General features: G+C 43.8%; 1 protein-coding gene across 1 annotated transcript in view; it reads left to right on the forward strand.

Moving 5' to 3' along the window:
• The first annotated feature begins 473 nt into the window (after positions 1-473).
• Positions 474-19,197, forward strand: part of LOC109917276 (apolipophorins-like) — a 103,045-nt gene continuing 84,321 nt past the window's right edge. The window contains exons 1-4 of the mRNA XM_048609762.1: positions 474-570; positions 1,354-1,404; positions 3,137-3,297; positions 8,592-8,662. Coding sequence (XP_048465719.1) covers positions 519-570; positions 1,354-1,404; positions 3,137-3,297; positions 8,592-8,662 — 335 coding nt within the window. The 5' untranslated portion in view covers positions 474-518. The remainder of the gene's footprint in view (positions 571-1,353; positions 1,405-3,136; positions 3,298-8,591; positions 8,663-19,197) is intronic.

A 19,197-nucleotide genomic window follows, 5' to 3' on the forward strand; every position in this document is an offset into this window, starting at 1 on the left:
GGCTGTAAGGTCCTGTAACCTCTTCTTGTTCCTGAGCTTCTACTATAGGGAGCACTTGAGATCATCGTACATTCTTAACACAGATACAATCTACAGGAAGCTGGTGTAATACTGGCACCGAATGCTACCCTGAAAGAACAGCCCCAACTTATTTGAAAAAAATACTTTAGTGAAAACGACAGTAATTCAGCAAGAAGCCTTTTAACTTAATTAGAAATCACATTGTGCTACTTTTAAGCAACTCATCATTTAAGTTTCCTGCTTTTTAGAATATAATTGATTTTTGTGTGTGTGTGATATTGCTATTTTCCTGTTGGTGGTTCCCTTCTCCTAACCAATGAGAATATTAGCCGAGCTGGTGAGCCCCTGGGATTGGTGGAAAGTTTTCCAGCGGCTCCCCCTTTCTCCTCACACCCGGGTGAAGGAGTTAAGTTTGCCGCTGGATGCCCAGCCCAAGCGCAGGAACCGGCGCTGCACTGCTCCCAACTATCTCCAGGAGCGTCCCTCTTGTGACAGCGATGAGGGTGCGGGCAGTTTTCTGCCTCTGGGCGGCTGTTTGCTGGTTCGGCAGTAAGTCTTGTATCCGCTGGAGATTTGGAGGGGAGTGGTGTGAGAGGGAGGGGGTAAGAGTTACCCAGCCTCTGTGTGTGTGTCCGTCCGTCCGTGTCCATGTCCAAACCGATTCTTTCCAAGATCTAAGGTTCCTTCCAATAAACTGCACTGCGAACAAGGGCTGAAATGGAAAGGAAACGAGGAACAGTTAATGAGATTGCTGACTAAATGAAGGCTATCCCTGGCATTGCTTGAAGTTATGTCTGTGTGTGCAATGGTTTGTTAGAATATTAAATTCCTGGTCTGCACCGGGGAACTGAGGGATTTTTCTCTCCCTCTCTCTCTGTTTTTAATTCCAATTTGCATAGATCCTGGTGGATTTCCGGGATTGAAAGGGATTTTTTTGCAAAATTGTCTAGAATGAGTTTTTCCCCTTGAGTTGACTAATCTGGAATAAACATGATGAGGGGATAGACTCTGTCCATGACATTCTATGGGGTGAGGTACTGTCTTGTATCGCTGCAAATTGACTCTTTCTCCTCATTCACAAGGAGGAGGAAGACAGGAGTCTGGTCTTGGGAAGAGGTTTTTTTTGGGCCAGCGGTCGCTGAGCAGAAAGGGCAATGCAGGACTGACTCCTGACCCTGACCGCCTGGGATCTCAAATCTGGTGATATCCGAATGCAGCTTTCCTGTAGCTTCCTTCAGTAATGATACTCCTTGGTCGCAGCAGAAAGAAAAGCCTCATTTCACACACCATGACTCACTCCAATGCATTTATCTCCTGTCTTTTACTCCGCAGGAAACCCAGCGGACGCTCGGCCAAGTAACACCTGCGTGCCCACTTGCACTGGTAAGCACCGTGTGTATTCGCGTGGGGCTGACCGCACTCTCAAGTTAAATAGTGTTGAGGCAGTTTGCAAACCGCAGGGATCCCTGTGCAGTGTTGGCAGGGAGGCATTCAAACAGTGCTGCTCCCATCGAAACACTGTTTGAAAACTGCTGGCCACCACGCGTTGCTTCAACCTCTCTGTGTAACAAGCTCAATTTTCCTGCCCCGCCGTCCAGCCCACCAGTGTCCTTACTGCATTACAGAATGAGAGCTCCCCAGCCAAGATATTAGTCACTGTATAACGGCCCAGGACAATAATTTTACTGTTGCTGGAACTCAGCATTGCAGTCTGCAAACACTGAGTTGAGAGCATGCGGTTCTGCAAAGGGAAAGGGAATTCCTCACTGCAAACAGAGGCGCCTACTCGCCCTCATTCATCATTTACCATTCATTATTATCACCGCTTCAGCTCCTAGGAGTGTTAATGTTCTGCCCTTCCTATACAACTTACTTTGCAATTTTGAAAATTAGAGGAGGGTATAAAATCATGTGGGGCATGGGCAGGGTGAATAGTCAAGGTCTTTTCCCAGTGTAGGGGAGTACAGAACTACAGGGCATAGGTTTAAGGTGAAGAGGGAAAAGATTTTAAAAAGGGACCTGAGGGGCAACTTTTTCACGCAGAGGGTGGTGCATGTATGGAATGAGCTGCCAGAGGAAGTAGTGGAGGCTGGTACAATTACAGCATTTAAAAGGTATCTGGATGGGTACATGAATAGGAAAAGTTTAGAGGGATATGGGCCAAATGCTGGCAAATGGGACCAGATTAATTTAGGATATCTGGTCGGCATGGACCAGTTGGACCGAAGGATCTGTTTCCATGCTGTACGCCTCTATGATATTACTTTCCTACGCAGTAACATCCCATCAATTGTGCACAGCCATTTGCCCATTTTGCAACTTCAAGTCTTTTTTCTGCTCCACTTAATATTCTGCAGATTCCCTGAAACACAAGGCTGCCAAGCAGTTGCTGAGCCTCTCATACTGCACATCAGTGTGTACATGTGTGTGTATACTGTGGTCACTGTTTTTAAGCCTTATTAAATGAATAATACCCAGTCAGTGCTTGAGTACTGTTCATTTAATGAGTGCAGACTGTTGAACAAACTTGGTTTGATTTAGTTTGCTGTGGCCGTTTGCTATATTATAGACAAATAGACAATCACAAAGCAATGTTCAATCCTGATCCTCTCAAAATGCAAGCAAAAGTGGGGGAATAGGCAGTAATGAAGTGATCTGTAAGGTAATAATGATTGTTGTTAAAGTCACAGCCCTGATTCTGACCAGAACTATGTTGCAAATATGATCTCAACTACTTGTTGGGACCATTTGTGTTTCAGAATTAAACCTTCTATTAAATCTCCAGAATTCAGTCATTTAAAGACCAGTTAGACTTCACTACCATTCCCTTCCCAAAAGCAATTCTGTGTTCAGTGCTAGATCAGCAGCTATTTCTGGTATTCCTTATAGACTAGTGTGTAGCGTGGATTCCTCTGCCACTAACATTGGTAACAGTCATATTTGACAAACTTTTCTTTGAGACTCTAGCAAAGTGAAAGAGGCTTTGAAATATTTTTTGTCATAGTTATAAATTAGGAAAGATCAATTAAGTACAATTTAGTTAATCAAATATTCAATATTCACCACTGTTTAATTTTAATTTAACAAGTTAACTGAAATGTTGTTGTTACTTTAGGTACCAATCAACTGAATTACCAGAAAGGTTTCCAGTATACTTACAAATACACGACTGCCATAAACAGCTTCTTGCAGGGAAGTTTACATGAGAGCAGTGGACTCACAGTAGAATGTTTAGTCATTATCGATGTTCTTGACAAGTGTCACCATGTCTTAACAGTAAGTATTATTTTACTCTTTTTCTAATGTTCTTTTCAAGTACAATACAATGCAGGCAATTTGTAACATTCAAAATGTAAAGCTAATCTCCGTAATATAGCTATTCCAACTATCATTGGTTGTTCTAAAAACCCTTATGGCTCACTAATGTCCTTCAGGGAACAAAATCTGCCATCTCTACCTGGTCTGGCCCCTCATGTAGCTCTGGACCAACTATCTCCTGAGATGGCCTGGTGCACTTATCAGTTCACAAGCAATTAGGGAATGGAGGCATCAAAGGTTACCCTTGCTGGTGCCGCTGACATTCCATGGAAAAATTTAAAGAAAAGCATGATCAAATGTGTGATCTGGAAATGTTTTAGCTATGAATTGATGATGCATAGTTGACTGTAATTTAACTAGAGTTTAAATTGCTGACATTTCCATATTACTGCTGATTGACTTAAGTGTAGAACCTGTTTTAATCTGATCAACAAAGTCGAACTTGATATTTGTGGTTGCTTAGCCTCTATTTGATTTCTCACCAGAATAGTTTTGTTTTATTTATTTTCTCATCCATACGTTTTTTTTGTTTAATTGTATTGTACAACAGTAAATGCAACTTGTGCTGGTGGGTTCTGTCATGCAAAGTCATTTTGAGCACGTGTTCTTTTTTTGCAAAGTTGCTTTTGCAGGGCATGTGTTTCCTTTTTTTGCACGATTTGTTCTCTAACTGGTGATACAAAATGTGAGGCTGGCACCCCAGTGTGACGAGGTGGGAGAAGCCACCTACAAGCGGATCCTTCTGACCAAGTTATCTGGGACAGGGAAGCTGGCAGAACCTCAAATTAAATATTTGTGTTATAGCTATAAAATATCAAGCCATCCTTGTGATCTGGAGTTGTTGCTCTAAATTTATAGGGTATGGTCTGTATTGGTGGGTAGTTCTGTTTCTGGTTTTGTACCATAGTTGTATGTAGATGGGGTCTATTTCAACATGTTTTTTTAAATCGCACTATTGGTTGAAAACTAAGTCTCCAGGAATACTTGTCCTAGTACTGTTACACTGTCCCAGTTAAACTGATGTCCTTCTTTGTCGGAGTGAATAGAAACGAGGGAGAGTTGGTTGTGCCGTTTTGCTGCGAGTTGGTGTTCATGTATCCTGGTGACGGGTTTCCTGCCTGTCTGTCTGTCCTATGTAGTGTTTCTTGCAGTTGCTGCATGGTATTTTGTGTATCACATTTGTCCTGCTCATTGTGGGTATGGGGCTCTTTGTCTTTGAGAGTAACTGGCAAAGTGTGGATGTTGGTTTGGGTGTTATCCTTATTCCAAGAGGTTGTAGGAGTCTTGTTGTCAGTTTTGATGCATTTCTAACATAGGGTAGGGTGGCCAGTCTGTTTGTGGACATTGTGTCATGACTCTGTTTAAAAATGAGCAATAACACACTGCAACACATTGGAGCTGCGCAAAAATGAACAGGAACACCTGTACAAAGGCTTTACAAACAATGGGTATCCTAACAGCTTTGTCCGCTGATGCCTGGCAAATAAACAACACCAAGAAGACACTGTATGCCCCAGCACACTGGCCACCCTACCCTACATTAGAAACAAATCAGAACTGACTACAAGACTCCTACGACCTCTTGGAATAAGGATGGCACACAAACCAACAGCCACACTTTGCCAGTTACTCTCAAAGATGAAAGACTGCATACCTCCAATGAGCTGGAGAAACATGATATACAAAATATCATGCAGCAACTGTGAGAAATACTACATAGGACAGACAGACAGGAAGGAAACTTGCCACCAGGATACGTGAACACTAACCTGCAGCAAAATGGCACGACCAACTCTCCCTTGTTGCAATACCCTCGGACAAAGAAGGACATCAATTTAACTGGGACAAGGTTACAGTACTAGAACAAACAAAATGAACACTGGCATGAGAATTCCTAGAGGTCTGGTTTTCAACCACCGATGCGATAAACAAACACGTTGAAATAGACCCTATTTATATACCACTACAATACAAAACTGCCTACCATGACAGACCGGACCCATATAAATTCAGAGCAGGACAGAACAACAGTGCTTCAACGGAGGCTACACAGCACTGACGATGTCACCTAGAAGGGAGACGAAACGTTTGCATGAAAACCAGTCAGCTCAGCGAACCAACCAACAATTCCAACTGCAACCCGAGTCACAAGTCTTCGTTAAAACATTAAGCCTGTGATCTTGTGAAAAGATCTGTATTACCTTTCCTACATGTCTGTGAGTAGAGTTCAGTCTATACCATTTTCTGTTTATCTTTTGGCTGTCAGTATGTTGCAATAATCTGAAGAACCTCTTTAGAGCTAGTGGTGTTGGCTTTCAGTCTCGCTCTGATTCCTCTCATACGAATAATGCTGCTTAACAGCTTATTGAACAATTTGCCAATTCAATACGATGTGTCCTTTAACCAAAAAAGAATGTGTTATGGGTAATTAAAAACTTGTTGACGATAAAAATAAACAGAACAAAATTGTTCTTATGACAAACAGTATGTAGGTTAGGCAACTGCAAAAGTCAAGTTCAACTTAGTTGACCACAGCATTCCTTAGTTATTGCCATGAGCCCAGCAAAATCGAAAACAGAAAATGCTGGAGAAACTCAGCAGGTTTGTCAGCACTTTGTGGAGAGAATGCAGCAGGTGCTGAGGAAGGGTCCCCGGACCCGAAAAATTAACTGTCCTTCTCTCCACGCATGCTGCTAGACTTGCTGAGACTGTCCAGCAATTTCAGTTTTTGTTTCTGATTTCCAGCATCCGTGGTTCTTCGGATTTTAGCCCAAAGAAATCCTTTGAGTGACTTCAGAGAGTGGGGGAAGTAACAGTTGCAAAATGGACTTTTGTAATTGAATGCCTTAATAAGGAATGCAGTCACTGATACCACTTCATCTCCCTGTTGAACCGTCTGCTTTCACTATGTGTTTCATCATAAGTTTATATTTACAGCAGCTTTCTGTCATTCATATACATCACTCTTAGCATCCTCCAATCTTGCTTTACAACTCTTCCTCACTTTGCAGTTCTTGCGTTTAATGGGTGATTGGCCAGCCTTATATTGCTTGACATTTTGGCTAATGAGGTGAGAAATTCATTCGACACGTCTTCTGCCACCATGTGTCCCAGTTCGTTGACCCAGCCTCGCTCTGTCAATATTCTTCTTTCCGTTGGGTCTTTGGGCTCGGTCATCCGTAAGACAGAGGTCATCGGGGGCTGAACGTGGCAGTCGCCAATCTCCTGTGGGGCCAACATCTTGCCCAAAGCAGCTTCAAGCTGCCTTTTTGACAAAGAAGCTGACCTGTCAGTGGTCCCTCAGCAGTATGCATAATGCAATGGGGGAAAACAAAAGGGTGTTTAGTTATATCTGGGACAATACGTTATCTTTTTAATCCTGATGGCATCTTAGACATTCTTGGAAGGTTGCAAGTTTTTAATCAGGTCCTGATATGTTTGCATTATATTTCATTTGGAAACCACTGCCAGCCATTTGTTATTTTTACATACAGTTTATGATTGATTTGAATGGGTTATATTCCTATCTCTATAGATGAAGATGGTCAAATGATAAAATCTGGCACAACTCAATGCAATTGCTCCTCTCTAGTCAGGAAGAGCTGTTAAATAAAACAGGAACCGATAGAATAAAACATTCTTTCTGTTTCATTTATAAAGCAAACTGCACATTGTTGAACGTACGCAGTATACCCCTGTGATAGCACAGTGATCTGATGAGCTTTCACTTAGCTGCTCTTTCTTTTATTATCATTTGTTCCTTTTCCCAATTCTTCTTACTCAACCTCCTCTCCCTTTAAAATCCAAGGGCTACTTTTCATGGTATGCTTCCACCTGCCAGCATATGATTATGATGTGTTTTTATATTTTCCTGTCATTTCCCTGTCTGATGAGAGATATTTTAAACTGCTACAAAACTGATTCGGTTTTATTGAGATTTGATTCCATTGGCATTGCCAGAAAAAGACTGAGTTATCTTTTCATACACAGCATAGTACTGTGCAAAGAGCAATAGTGTGTTTTTGAACTGAAATTCAGAGTTATTGGGTGTTCATGTTGTTATAAAAAAATTATAGGATGAGGTTTTATTGGCATTTATTGTCCAGGGGGAATTAAGAGTCAACTATGTGGCTGTGGTTCTAGAGTCACATGTAGGCCAGACCAGGTAAGGATGGCAGATTTCTTTACTTGTACCTTTCTAAATTTGTTTTTTGTTTCCTAAGAATTTGATCTTGAGTATCTGTACCCAGGTACCTTTGTACCTAAGATGGTGCTGTAATGCGGTGACCATAGACTTTTCACTGTTCTCATTTGAGTACATGTGACAAAGCTAATTTAATTCAATTCCTGTCCCTAAAGGACATTGCCATAGAAGCCCGTTTGGTTCATCAATTGACAATTACGTGATCACTATTAAGCCAGCTTTTTAATTGTAGTTTTTTATTAAATTTAAATTACGTCATCTACCATGGTGGATTTGAACCCATGTGTCCAGAACATTAATATGATATTTTCGATAACTAGACTAGTGACATAACCACGAGGCTGCCACCACCTCCCCTCTACTAAAATTGTAAAATGCAAAAATGTGCGGAGTTTGCATTTGCAATGGATAGCTTCTACCAATATTAGTGGCTGAGCTGGAGAGATTATGGTGGGAATAACTGTCTACATTGAAAAACATTGAAAGTGTGGTGGTGGTGTAGGCAGCAGAATTTCTGTTCATGATAAAGGATGTGAAAATATATTTACATAGCACCTAGATATTTTCTAATCAACCTGCTCAAACATGTTGCTGCACACCTCTGGAACAGGTGGGACTTGAACCCAGGGCTCCTGGCCCAGAGACGCATGGTATTGTCCTGAACAAGGCATTTCAGAACAAGGGTTGAAATATTGTGAAAAAGAAAACTCATCTTAATGTTGGCTCTTCCTCTTTGCCTCTCTGAGGGAGGTGACGCCTCATTCCTGTCAAATACTGTAAGTGTGTTTAACTCTTTAGGGTTGAAATGCAATGTGATGGCAAGAAATGGAATCCAGTTTCTCAAATGGACAGATGCGTTCAAGAGGGAAATGGGATAACATGGGGATTACCTAGTGCCAATAGAACCAGAGCAGACATGATGGTCGAATGGTCTCTCTCAGTGCCATAACAATTCTATGATTCTCTGAAGATTTGTCTATTAAATATTGTAATTCAGCGAAGACACAGTCTTTACTTTCAATTCTGAACTACCAATTTATATTTTCAGCTTAGAAATACAGAGATTAAAGGATCGATGTCAAATGAGGTGGAACTTCTCCCAGGTCAGGAAAAGCTAAGGTACTGTATCCATTCACAAACTTAGTGTACTTAAGTACAATTTGACCATTTTGACTCTGAACCAGCTGCTGGTCTATGATGCTAACTGACAGTGGCCCTTTCCATTCTGAAGGAAGGGACTGATTCTTGACGTGAAGCTGCAATGAAAGATCGGTGGAGTTATGGATAGTGTAGAAGGTTGTCAAAGGATGCAGCCGGACATAGATCAGTTGCAGATAAGGGTGCAAAAATGGCAGATGGAGTTTAATCCATGCAAGAGTGAGGTGCTGCACTTTGTGAGATCAAATTTGAGGGAAAGTATACAGTTAATGGCAGGACCCTTAATAGCACTGATGTACAGAGGGATCTTGGGGTCCTAATCCATAGCACCCAGAAAGAGGCCACACGAGTAGATAGGGTGGTAGAGAAGACATATGGCATGCTTGGTTGGGGAATTAAGTACAAGAGTCTGGAAGTGATGTTGCAGCTTTATAAAACTTTGGTTTGCCACACTTAGAGTATTTAGTTCAATTCTGGTTGCCACATTATAGGAAGGATGTGGAGGCTTCGAAGAGGATGCAGAAGAGGTTTACCAGGATGCTGCCTGGATTACAGGGTATGAGGCTATAACGAAAGGCTGGACAAATTAGTGTTGTTTTCTCTGGAACAGTGGAGGCTGAGGGGAGACCTGATAGAAGTTTATAAAATTATGAGAGGCGTAGATAGACTTGACAGTCAGACTCCTTTTTGCAGAGTTCAGATGTGTAATACAAGAGGATATGCATTTAAAGTAAATGGGGAAAGTTCAAAGGAAATGTAAGGTGCAAGTTTTTTTTTACTCAGTGGTAGGAGTCTGGAATGTTCTGCTAGGGGTAGTGGTGGAGGCAGATATGATAGGGGTGGTTAAGGGGCTTTTAGATAAATAGCAACGAATGGAGGGATATGGACCAAGGGCAGGCAGAAAGGATCAGTTTAATTTGGTGTCATGTTCAGCACAACGTTGTGGGCCAAAAGGCCTGTTCCTGTGCTGTACTGTTCTATGTTCCAGAGGGAATGGGTCAGAGGAGAGGATACCATTTTCCTTTCTCTGACTTTCACTCCTTTTAGAATTCACCTCGGAGAGCCTACGACAGCCACATTTTCTCTTAAACTGCAGAGTCCCTATTTAAAAAAAAACATTATTCTTATACCTGAAATTAAACAGCCACAACTCATTTACTAAGTAGAGTCACCACAATATGACCTGTTGGTGGTGGTGGTCTGTTGCGGAGTGATCTGTTGCTATCCTTTCTACGTACCAACGCAACAGTTCAGTCATCTCCTAAAACTTAGAAAAGGTCAATGTCAGTTAGAGAGAAAGAAAACATGTTCTGTTACATTACACGCATCACAGCTCCCTCTAAAGTGCCTTCCAAAATCAATTTGGAGCTAAACATGACGTTTATAGGAAGTTTGCACAACTCAGAGGATTTTTAAAAATTATTAGCAGATCTCCCGTGGTATTGCTTTCTAACCCTGTTTTCATAAGAATTGGAGATTTTGATTTATTGACCAGAAGATCTGATCCACTTTTTGAGTAAGTCAGATTTTATTTCATGATCAAATTCCAGAACTGACCGGTGTTCTGTGAAAGAGCAAGCAGTGAGGAGGATATAAAGAGGCTGCATAAAGATAAAGACAGGTCAAGTGAGTGAGCAACGAGGTGCGGAAATATGAAGTTATTCAATTTAAGTTTCAAATGTAAGGCTGTACAAATGAAAAAAAGCAGAGTATTGTTTTTAGAGATATCAAACTTGTTGAGGTTGAAACTTGGGTAGACATGTACAAGAACTGTCGCAGCGTTCAGGTATAGCAAGCAATTAGGGATGCAAATGGTGTGTTGGCCTTTTATTGTAGGTAGATTGGAGTACAGGAATAAAGAAACCTTGCTTCAGCTATAGAGGACTTTGGGACCACTCCTAAAATATGGTGTGCAATTTTCATTTCCATACTTAGGGAAGGTGGTGGTACAGGAAATGTCTCTGGAATGAGAAGCTGAGTAAATTGGGCCTAGAATCAGTGGGGAAAAATGGGAGGTAATCTCATTGGAATACGCAAAACTCTGAAGGGGCTTGACATAGTAAGTGCCGAGAAATTGTTTCGCCTCAAATCCAGAACATGGTGCACAGTCTTGGGATAAAGAGATCATTTCAGATTGAGATGAGGAGAATTTGCTTCACGTAGAAGGGCAGTCAATCTTTGGAATATTTCACCACAGAGGTCTACGGTAGCTCCATTGTTGAATATGTTTAAGGCTGAGACAGACAGAGTTTGTCTCCTGCGGAATCAGGGGACGAGGAAAAGAAAGTGAAATTGAAGCTAATTATACAATCCCTACAGTGTGGAACCAGGCCATTCAGCCCATTGAGTCCATTCTGACCCTCTGATGAGCACCTAACCCAGGATGATAATCTTGAACTGCAGGGCTGGCTCAAGGGGCTATAAAGTGAGACTCAAATTTCTTACGTTTGTAACATAAATGATATGTGTCTTGTATAAGAACATAAGAACTAGGAGCAGGAGTAGGCCGTCTGGCCCTTCGAGCCTGCTCCGCCATTCAATAAGATCATGGCTGATCCTTTCGTGGACTCCGATCACTTACCCGCATTCTCACCGTATCCCTTAATTCCTTTATTGTTCAAAAAAAATCTACCTTTTTTTTTAAAAACATTTACTGAAGTAGCGTCAACTACTTCACTGGACAAGGAATTCCATAGATTAACAACCCTCTGGGTGAAGAAATTCCTTCTCAGTTCAGTCCTATGTATTACTTTACACGAGAGTTTGACTTATTCCTTACCATATTGTTGAAGCTGATACTCAACAAGATGGTGTTTGCTTGAAGATAAGTAAGGGAGATTTTGCAGGATTTGGGCCTCTGTGTATGACAAATGATGAGAATTCTGGAGTTTGGCAGCACTTGGGTGGGGCGCTGTGAGGGATTGGCAGCTTGGAAGAGGGTCCTGTGGTCCAGCGCTATCCTCTGGAGGGGGGAGGTTGAGGTTTGGCAGAACTAGGGAATGTGATGTGGGCTTGGCTCTGTGCCCCCTGTGTGGATCTGTCAACAGTGAGGGGAGAGGTAAGGGTATGTGCCTGGCAGCATTGATATGAACAAAATCATTTGGCAGCCCTGGTTCACAAATTTCTCCGAGATCTCCACAAATTTTGACTTTGGTATTTTATGATTAACTCGTGGACATATGCCTTCTTGCTGTTCTGTGATTTTTACACATAGCTGAAAATGTTTATAATGGTATTTGCCCTCTTGTATGTTCCCTTTCACTCTCCGTCATCCTTCACTTACTCTCATTCCCATTCTTTGTGTCGTCTTGTGACACAATTTCCATTTTTTTCTTTCTACTGTCGGTGACAAAAGAACATTTAGCACCGTTCAGCAAAGAAAAATGAATTCCGCTAATATTGTGTCTGTGAGAGTTTCAAAAATAAGTCGGTTTGTTTGTGACCAAAAAAAAGACAGTAAAATGAGTGTGAGTAACTCTTAGTTCTGTTGGGGCTACCGGAGCATTGTGTTACAATTCTTGGCCAGTTCTGGGATCTGTTGATCAGGCTCCAGGCTCCACTGAGTGGTGTTTCTAGAGAAGATCTTTAAAGGAACATATTGTGTTCAGACAACTGGGGTGACTTCACTGTTTTGTCCTGGCATGCTTCCATCTTTCATTTATTTGCTGGTTCAAGGAATGAAAAGTTTCTGCTTTTGCCTCTGGAGTTGCTGAGTTGCAGTTTTTCACTTTGAGTACTATAGAAAAAAGTGACATGCTGTCGAGATGCTATCATCATCAAGACAGACGCAAGAATATCAAATCTCAAAGGGAGCAATAATTTACACGGCATAAGAAGAGGAGGCTGATTTTTAAAAATAATCCTTGAGGGATAACCAAAAACCAAAAGGACTGCTGATGTCATAAATCAGAAACAAAAACAGAAGTTGCTGGAAAAGTTCAGCAGGTCTGGTAGCATCCGTGAAGAGAAATCAGAGTTAATGTTTTGGGTCTGATGACTCTTCTTCAGAACTCAGCTTTCCCCAATGAAATAAGGGCAGCAGTTGAAGTGGAGATGTGATTGAAGAGGAGAGGTCCACCCTGGGTTATCCTCATTCCTCAGTCTGGCATTACAGCAGTGTACCAGTGCCCTGAGTGTGATCAGGGATACCATATCACTGTCTCAGGAAAGTGTTTTTTTTTTTGCACAAAAAAAGAACAGATCCAAAGAAATAATTGGAGCATTTCTCAGAACATTGGTCAGGCCCCATCTGGAATATTCTCTGTAATCTTTGGCACTGCCACTACAGAATGCATGCATCTGATCTGGAAAATGTACAAAAAATGTAACTGATATGGTAATGAAGCAGAAGATTTGAACCATTCCCACTAGAAACTATAAAGTAGAAGGTGGATATAATTGAGGCATTTAATTGGATGGGATTTAGCAATGTAGTGTGGCATGGTGCTTTAGTGGTAGCAATGCTGCTTCACAGCTCCAGGGACCTGGGTTCGATTCCAGCCTTGGGTGGCTGTCTGTGTGGAGTTTGCACGTTCTCACTGTGTTTGTGTGGGTTTCGTCCCACAGTCCAAAGATGTAGAGGTTAGGTAGATTGGCCATGCTATAGTGTCCAGGATTGCGTAGGTTGGGTGAATTAGCTGTGGGAAATGCAGGGCTACAGGGATAGGGAGGTGGATCTGGGTGTTTTGCTCTTTTGAGGGTCAGTGTGAACTTGATGGGCTGAATGGCCTGCTTCTACACTGTAGCATCATATGGTTCTAAGATTAGAACATTAATCTGGACCAACAGTAACTAAACTAGTGTAACCTGACTAACTAGTACTTTGTATTAATTCATTATTAATTTTTTGACCTGCATGTTATTCTCCAAGAATTCTACTGACCTTTAATAAAATGACTTTATCCACTGAGCCCTTTCTGGGATTGGGTGTTTAAGGCCCTGACCTCTGTTTGGCCATAGACTTCAGCAGTTTTCCATCGTTTTTATGTTTGTATTCCTTGCATTCCGTTCCAGAATAGGTTAGCTCACACTTATCCGCACATCTGCTGTCTGCGAACCTGTCTGCATCTTCCTGAACGCAACTTTTTCTTTCACGTTCCTTCTCAATGTTTTTCTGAACCAACCTATTTCTACATTTCCAGCACATTGGGAACCCAGTGGCAAAGTCCAACTTCCAGCCCAATCACTCAAGAACTGACCCATGTGATAATTTAAACATTTAATTAACAGGCACCCATGGGAGAGAGAAAGAGTTAATGATTTGAGTTTGGTATGACCATACGTCAGAACTAGGGGGATTAAATTGAACCATGTTCCTTCTTCAGGTGCCATCTGATCTCCTGAAGCTCCAAATTCTGCCCGCCATATTGGATAAAGCTGAACAAGGGATTTCCTTTTGTATATGACTAAGTCCTACTTCAGGTCCCTACTGAAACTTTAATTTACCCTTGGGCAGCCAGCCAAGGACACCAACCATTAGATCGATTTTAAAAATAAAAGAAATACTTGCCAAAACCGTTTAAAAAAGCCAAACCTGAGACACAGGATCCCCGATTATCCGTGAAAACCATGGCAGACATCCTCCAACTTCAGTCTCTTAGAATTATAGAATCCCTATGGTGCAGGAAGAGACCATTTGGCCCACCAAAAAACATCCACCCTATCCCTGTAACCCTCTGTTTCCCATGGCTAACCCACCTAGCGTGCACATCTTTGGACTGTGAGAGGAGACCGGAGCATCCACTGGAAACCCAGACAGACACACGGAGAATGTACAAACTCCAGACAGACAGTTGCCTGAGGCTGAGATCAAACCCGGGTTCCTGTTGCTGTAAGGCTAACCACTGAGCCACCGTGCAGCCCCTCTTCCTCTCAACCACATGATTGCTCCTTTACAGACACCAAGACCTCTCATGCTGACTATTACTGATAATTTGCCCAAGTCTAGTGACGCTTATCTGCAAGTCGAGCAGCAACCCAAACCCAGAGTATTTTTATTTTAAACCCTACAGTGTGGAAACAGGCCCTTCAGCCCAACAAGTCCACACCGACCCTCAGAGACCACCCAGACCCATCCCTGTATAACCCACCTGATCTACACATCCCTGACCACTACGGGCAATTTAGCATGGCCAATCCACCTAGCCTGCATCATCTTTGGACTGTGGGAGGAAACTCGTGCAGACACGGGGAGAATGTGCAACGTCCACACACAGTCACCCAAGGGTGGAATTGAACCCGGTTCCCTGGCGCTGTGAGGCAGCTTTGCTAACCACTGAGCCACCGTGCCGGTTTCTTTGTGGTGTAGAGGTCTGAGATTGAATAGCCAGGACCTTCGGACTTCACAGGTTTTGGATGGGTGAACACTGCACTGGGATTCCTCCTAAAGTATGGGTTCCTGAATTTAACCCCCTGAACCTATTGTGTTGCCTTCATCATTCATTTTAGTTGCTTTTAACAAATGTTCTTATTGTGTGAGACATGGCGAGTCTCCAACATATCCTTGTAGGTTGGCCCTGTTTAATCCATGCAAACCACTGCCAATTACTTTGACCTCTGATTTTGAACATCATTGATATTTAGATTGATTAGTTTATAGTTATTCAGTTTATTCTTTTCTCTGTCTTCGACAAGGGTGTTGCTATAGTTACCCTTCCATCCCAAGACACAATTTGTATATTTAAGAACTGAATAATATGGCCAAAACTTGCTTAGTAATTTCTGCCTTTTTGGCTTGGGTGCACGTCAATGTTGAGTTTCTTAGCTATCTTATGGTCTGTTCTTTATTTAAGGAGGAATTTCTTCTCTACGCTTGTCTGTACCAGTTGCTCCAATATCTTCTGTAATGAATCCATCTACTCCTTTCATTAACAATCCAAATTTTTATTCGCTCTGCCACGCTTTCTTGTTGCATGATGAGACGTACCACTTGATGCCTGTGTATTGCGATCCACTTCGTTACTCTTGGTTTTGTATCCTTGCTATTTTGTGAACAAGAGTGAATCTTTCCAGGCCACAATACATTGCTTGTGTGTCAAAGCCATTACTGGGTTTGATTCCTGATGTTGCATGTTGTGGTCAAGAGCGTTTGGGGCCATGATTTGGAGTTCACACGGTAAGTAAATGCCTAAGGCTCAGTGGTGTCTTTCTGCAGTATTGTATGGGCGTCCTTGTTACACTATTACCCTTTTAAGTGCTGCAAATTGCATCAAAGTGAAGCCCCCTCATTTACAGAATGAAACACTTACCCTGCCCACTGTGGGTTTGGGAACATCTATTTTAAGCTCTATCGTGCACTTGTTATTTGCACATAATTGAATGAAACAGCAGTCACTATTCACACAGTGTGGCTCAAACTCAACCTCTTGTGCTTTGAACTCCCAAATATACACGTTCCCTTCTTGTAGCCAGTCAACCTATTGGCTTTGAACTTCACCACCTTCCAACTCAACCCGTCCATCTAACTCTTCATCTCTGCACTTTAATCCCCCAGCGCCAGGCATATCATAGAATCTCCACAGTGTAGGTGGAGGCCATTCAGCCCATTGAGACTGCATTGACCCTCCAGACGGCATTTCCACTGTCCCCGTAATCCCGCATTTACTATGGCTAATCCACCTAGCCTGCACATCTCTGGACACTACTGGGCAATTCAGCAATGCCAATCCACCTAACCTTTGGACAGTGGGAGGAAACCGGCAGACACTGGGAGAATGTGCAAACTCCACATGGGGAGTCGCCCGAGGCTGGAATTGAACTCGGGTCTCTGGCAATGAGAGCCAGCAGTGCTAACCACAGAGACATGTACTGCCCAAATACGAATCAACATGCCAGATATAGTAGATATATAGGTGTATCCCCATCAAAGCCTGGTGTTGCTGGCTGTCAATGATTCCACCATCTCTCTTGCCCCACCCCCCTCCCCCAACCCCACCTCCAGCATTACCCATTCCATTTTATGCTCTGACAACAAGGTGCAGGGCTGGATGAACACAGCAGGCCAAGCAGCATCATAGGAGCAGAGAGGCTGACGTTTTGGGCCTAGACCCTTCATCAGAAAAGGGGGAGGGGAAGGGGGTTTTGAAATAAATAGGGAGAGAGTGGGAGGCGGATAGAAGAGGGATAGAGGAGAGGATAGGTGGAGAGGAAACAAACAGGTCGAAGAGGCGGGGATGGAGCCAGGAAAGGTGAGTGTAGGTAGGGAGTTAGGAAGGGGATAGGTCAGTCCAGGGAGGACGGACAGGTCAAGGGGGCGGGATGAGGTTGGTCGGTAGGAGATGGAGGTGCGGCTTGAGGTGGGAGGAGGGGATAGGTGGGAGGAAGAACAGGTTAGGGAGGCAGGGACGAGTTGGACTGGTTTTGGGATGCGGTGGGGGGAGGGGAGATTTTGAAACTTGTGAAATCCACATTGATACCATTGGGCTGCAGGGTTCCCAAGCGGAATATGAGTTGCTGTTCCTGCAACCTTCGGGTGGCATCGTTGTGGCACTGCAGGAGGCCCAGGATGGACATGTCGTCTGAGGAATGGGAGGGGGAGTTGAAATGGTTCGCGACTGGGAGGTGCAGTTGTTTGTTGCGAACCGAGCGTAGGTGTTCTGCAAAGCGGTCCCCGAGTCTCCGCTTGGTTTCCCCGATGTAGAGGAAGCCACACCGGGTACAGCGGATGCAGTATACCACATTGGCAGATGTGCAGGTGAACATCTGCTTGATGTGGAAAGTCTTCTTGGGGCCTGGGATGGGGGTGAGGGAGGAGGTATGGGGGCAGGTGTAGCACTTCCTGCGGTTGCAGGGAAAAGTGCCGGGTGTGGTGGAGCTGGAGGGGAGTGTGGAGCGGACAAGGGAGTCACGGAGAGAGTTGTCCCTCCGGAAAGCAGATAAAGGTGGGGAGGGAAAGATGTCTTTGGTGGTGGGGTCGGATTGCAGATGGCGGAAGTGTCGGAGGATGATGCGTTGGATCCGGAGGTTGGTGGGGTGGTACGTGAGGACGAGGGGGATTCTTTTTTGGTTTTTATTGCGTGGACGGGGTGTGAGGGATGAGGTGCGGGAGATGTGGGAGACACGGTTGAGGGCGTTCTCGACCACCGAGGAGGGGAAGTTACGGTCCTTGAAAAACGAGGACAACTGAGATGTACGGGAGTGGAATGCCTCATCCTGGGAGCAGATGCGGCGGAGGCGAAGGAATTGGGAATAGGGGATAGCATTTTTGCAGGAAGGTGGGTGGGAGGAGGAGTATTCTAGGTAGCTGTGGGAGTCGGTGGGCTTGAAATGAATATCGGTTTCTAGGTGGTTGCCCGATATGGAGACAGAGAGGTCCAGGAAGGGGAGAGAGGTGTTAGAGATGGTCCAGGTAAACTTAAGGTTGGGGTGGAAGATGTTAGTGACCAACCTCATCCTGCCCCCTTGACCTGTCCGTCCTCCCTGGACTGACCTATCCCCTTCCTAACTCCCTACCTACACTCACCTTTCCTGGCTCCATCCCCGCCTCTTCGACCTGTTTGTTTCCTCTCCACCTATCCTCTCCTCTATCCCTCTTCTACCCGCCTCCCACTCTCTCCCTATTTATTTCAAAACCCCCTTCCCCTCCCCCTTTTCTGATGAAGGGTCTAGGCCCAAAACGTCAGCCTCTCTGCTCCTATGATGCTGCTTGGCCTGCTGTGTTCATCCAGCCCTGCACCTTGTTGTCTCGGATTCTCCAGCATCTGCAGTTCCTACTATCTCTGATTCCATTTTATGCTCTATAGGCTTCCACCTTTTATATGTTGAGTTGCCCTCCAAACCGCCAGTAACCCCCTGTCCGAGCATGTTGCCACCCATCCTCACAACTAAGTTCCCCAGCTTTCCTCCTGCAGTAGTGGCTCCTAATAAACCTCTCCCATGTTTTGAAATTTAGTGGATGGACTTCAGGAGTGACCATTCCCATTTCCCCCAACTGGTCAGACTTGGACAGACAGCCCTGACTGATGACTGAACAGATCACTGACTGATCTCTATGCAGCTCCTCAACTGACTTCAAACGACTCCCCCAACTGATCACACTGGACCCAGAGGGCTGACCATGACCCACTCCCTGTTCTGTACAGTCAATGGGCCCTGACCCCTGGACAACTCCCTGTGACAAACTGACCACGCCCAAGCTACTGAACTAATATCGAAGGCTGCCTTTAACTTACTGTGCTGGGAACTCCTGACTGAAGTGACCTTTCATTTGACTGAGGACTGTACCCCTTAAACTTTGAGACGTGGTCATTTGTTTGAATCAAATGCAGTGCTGACATGACCAGCTGAAACAAACACAAAGTGCTGGAGGAACTCAAAGTCTGGCAGCATTTGTGGAGAAAGCAACAGAATTAATGCTTCAAGTCTGAAATAACTCTTCTTCAGAACAGTTCCAAGTTATTACCACAGCTGTAACGTTAACTCTGCTTCTCCCTCCACTGGTGCTGCCAGACCTGCTGAGTTTCTTGAGCATTTTCTGTTTTGAGTTCACGTTTCCAGCA

Source organism: Rhincodon typus, chromosome 21, assembly GCF_021869965.1.
Source record: "Rhincodon typus isolate 14 chromosome 21, sRhiTyp1.1, whole genome shotgun sequence".
In the NCBI taxonomy this organism is placed as follows: domain Eukaryota; kingdom Metazoa; phylum Chordata; class Chondrichthyes; order Orectolobiformes; family Rhincodontidae; genus Rhincodon; species Rhincodon typus.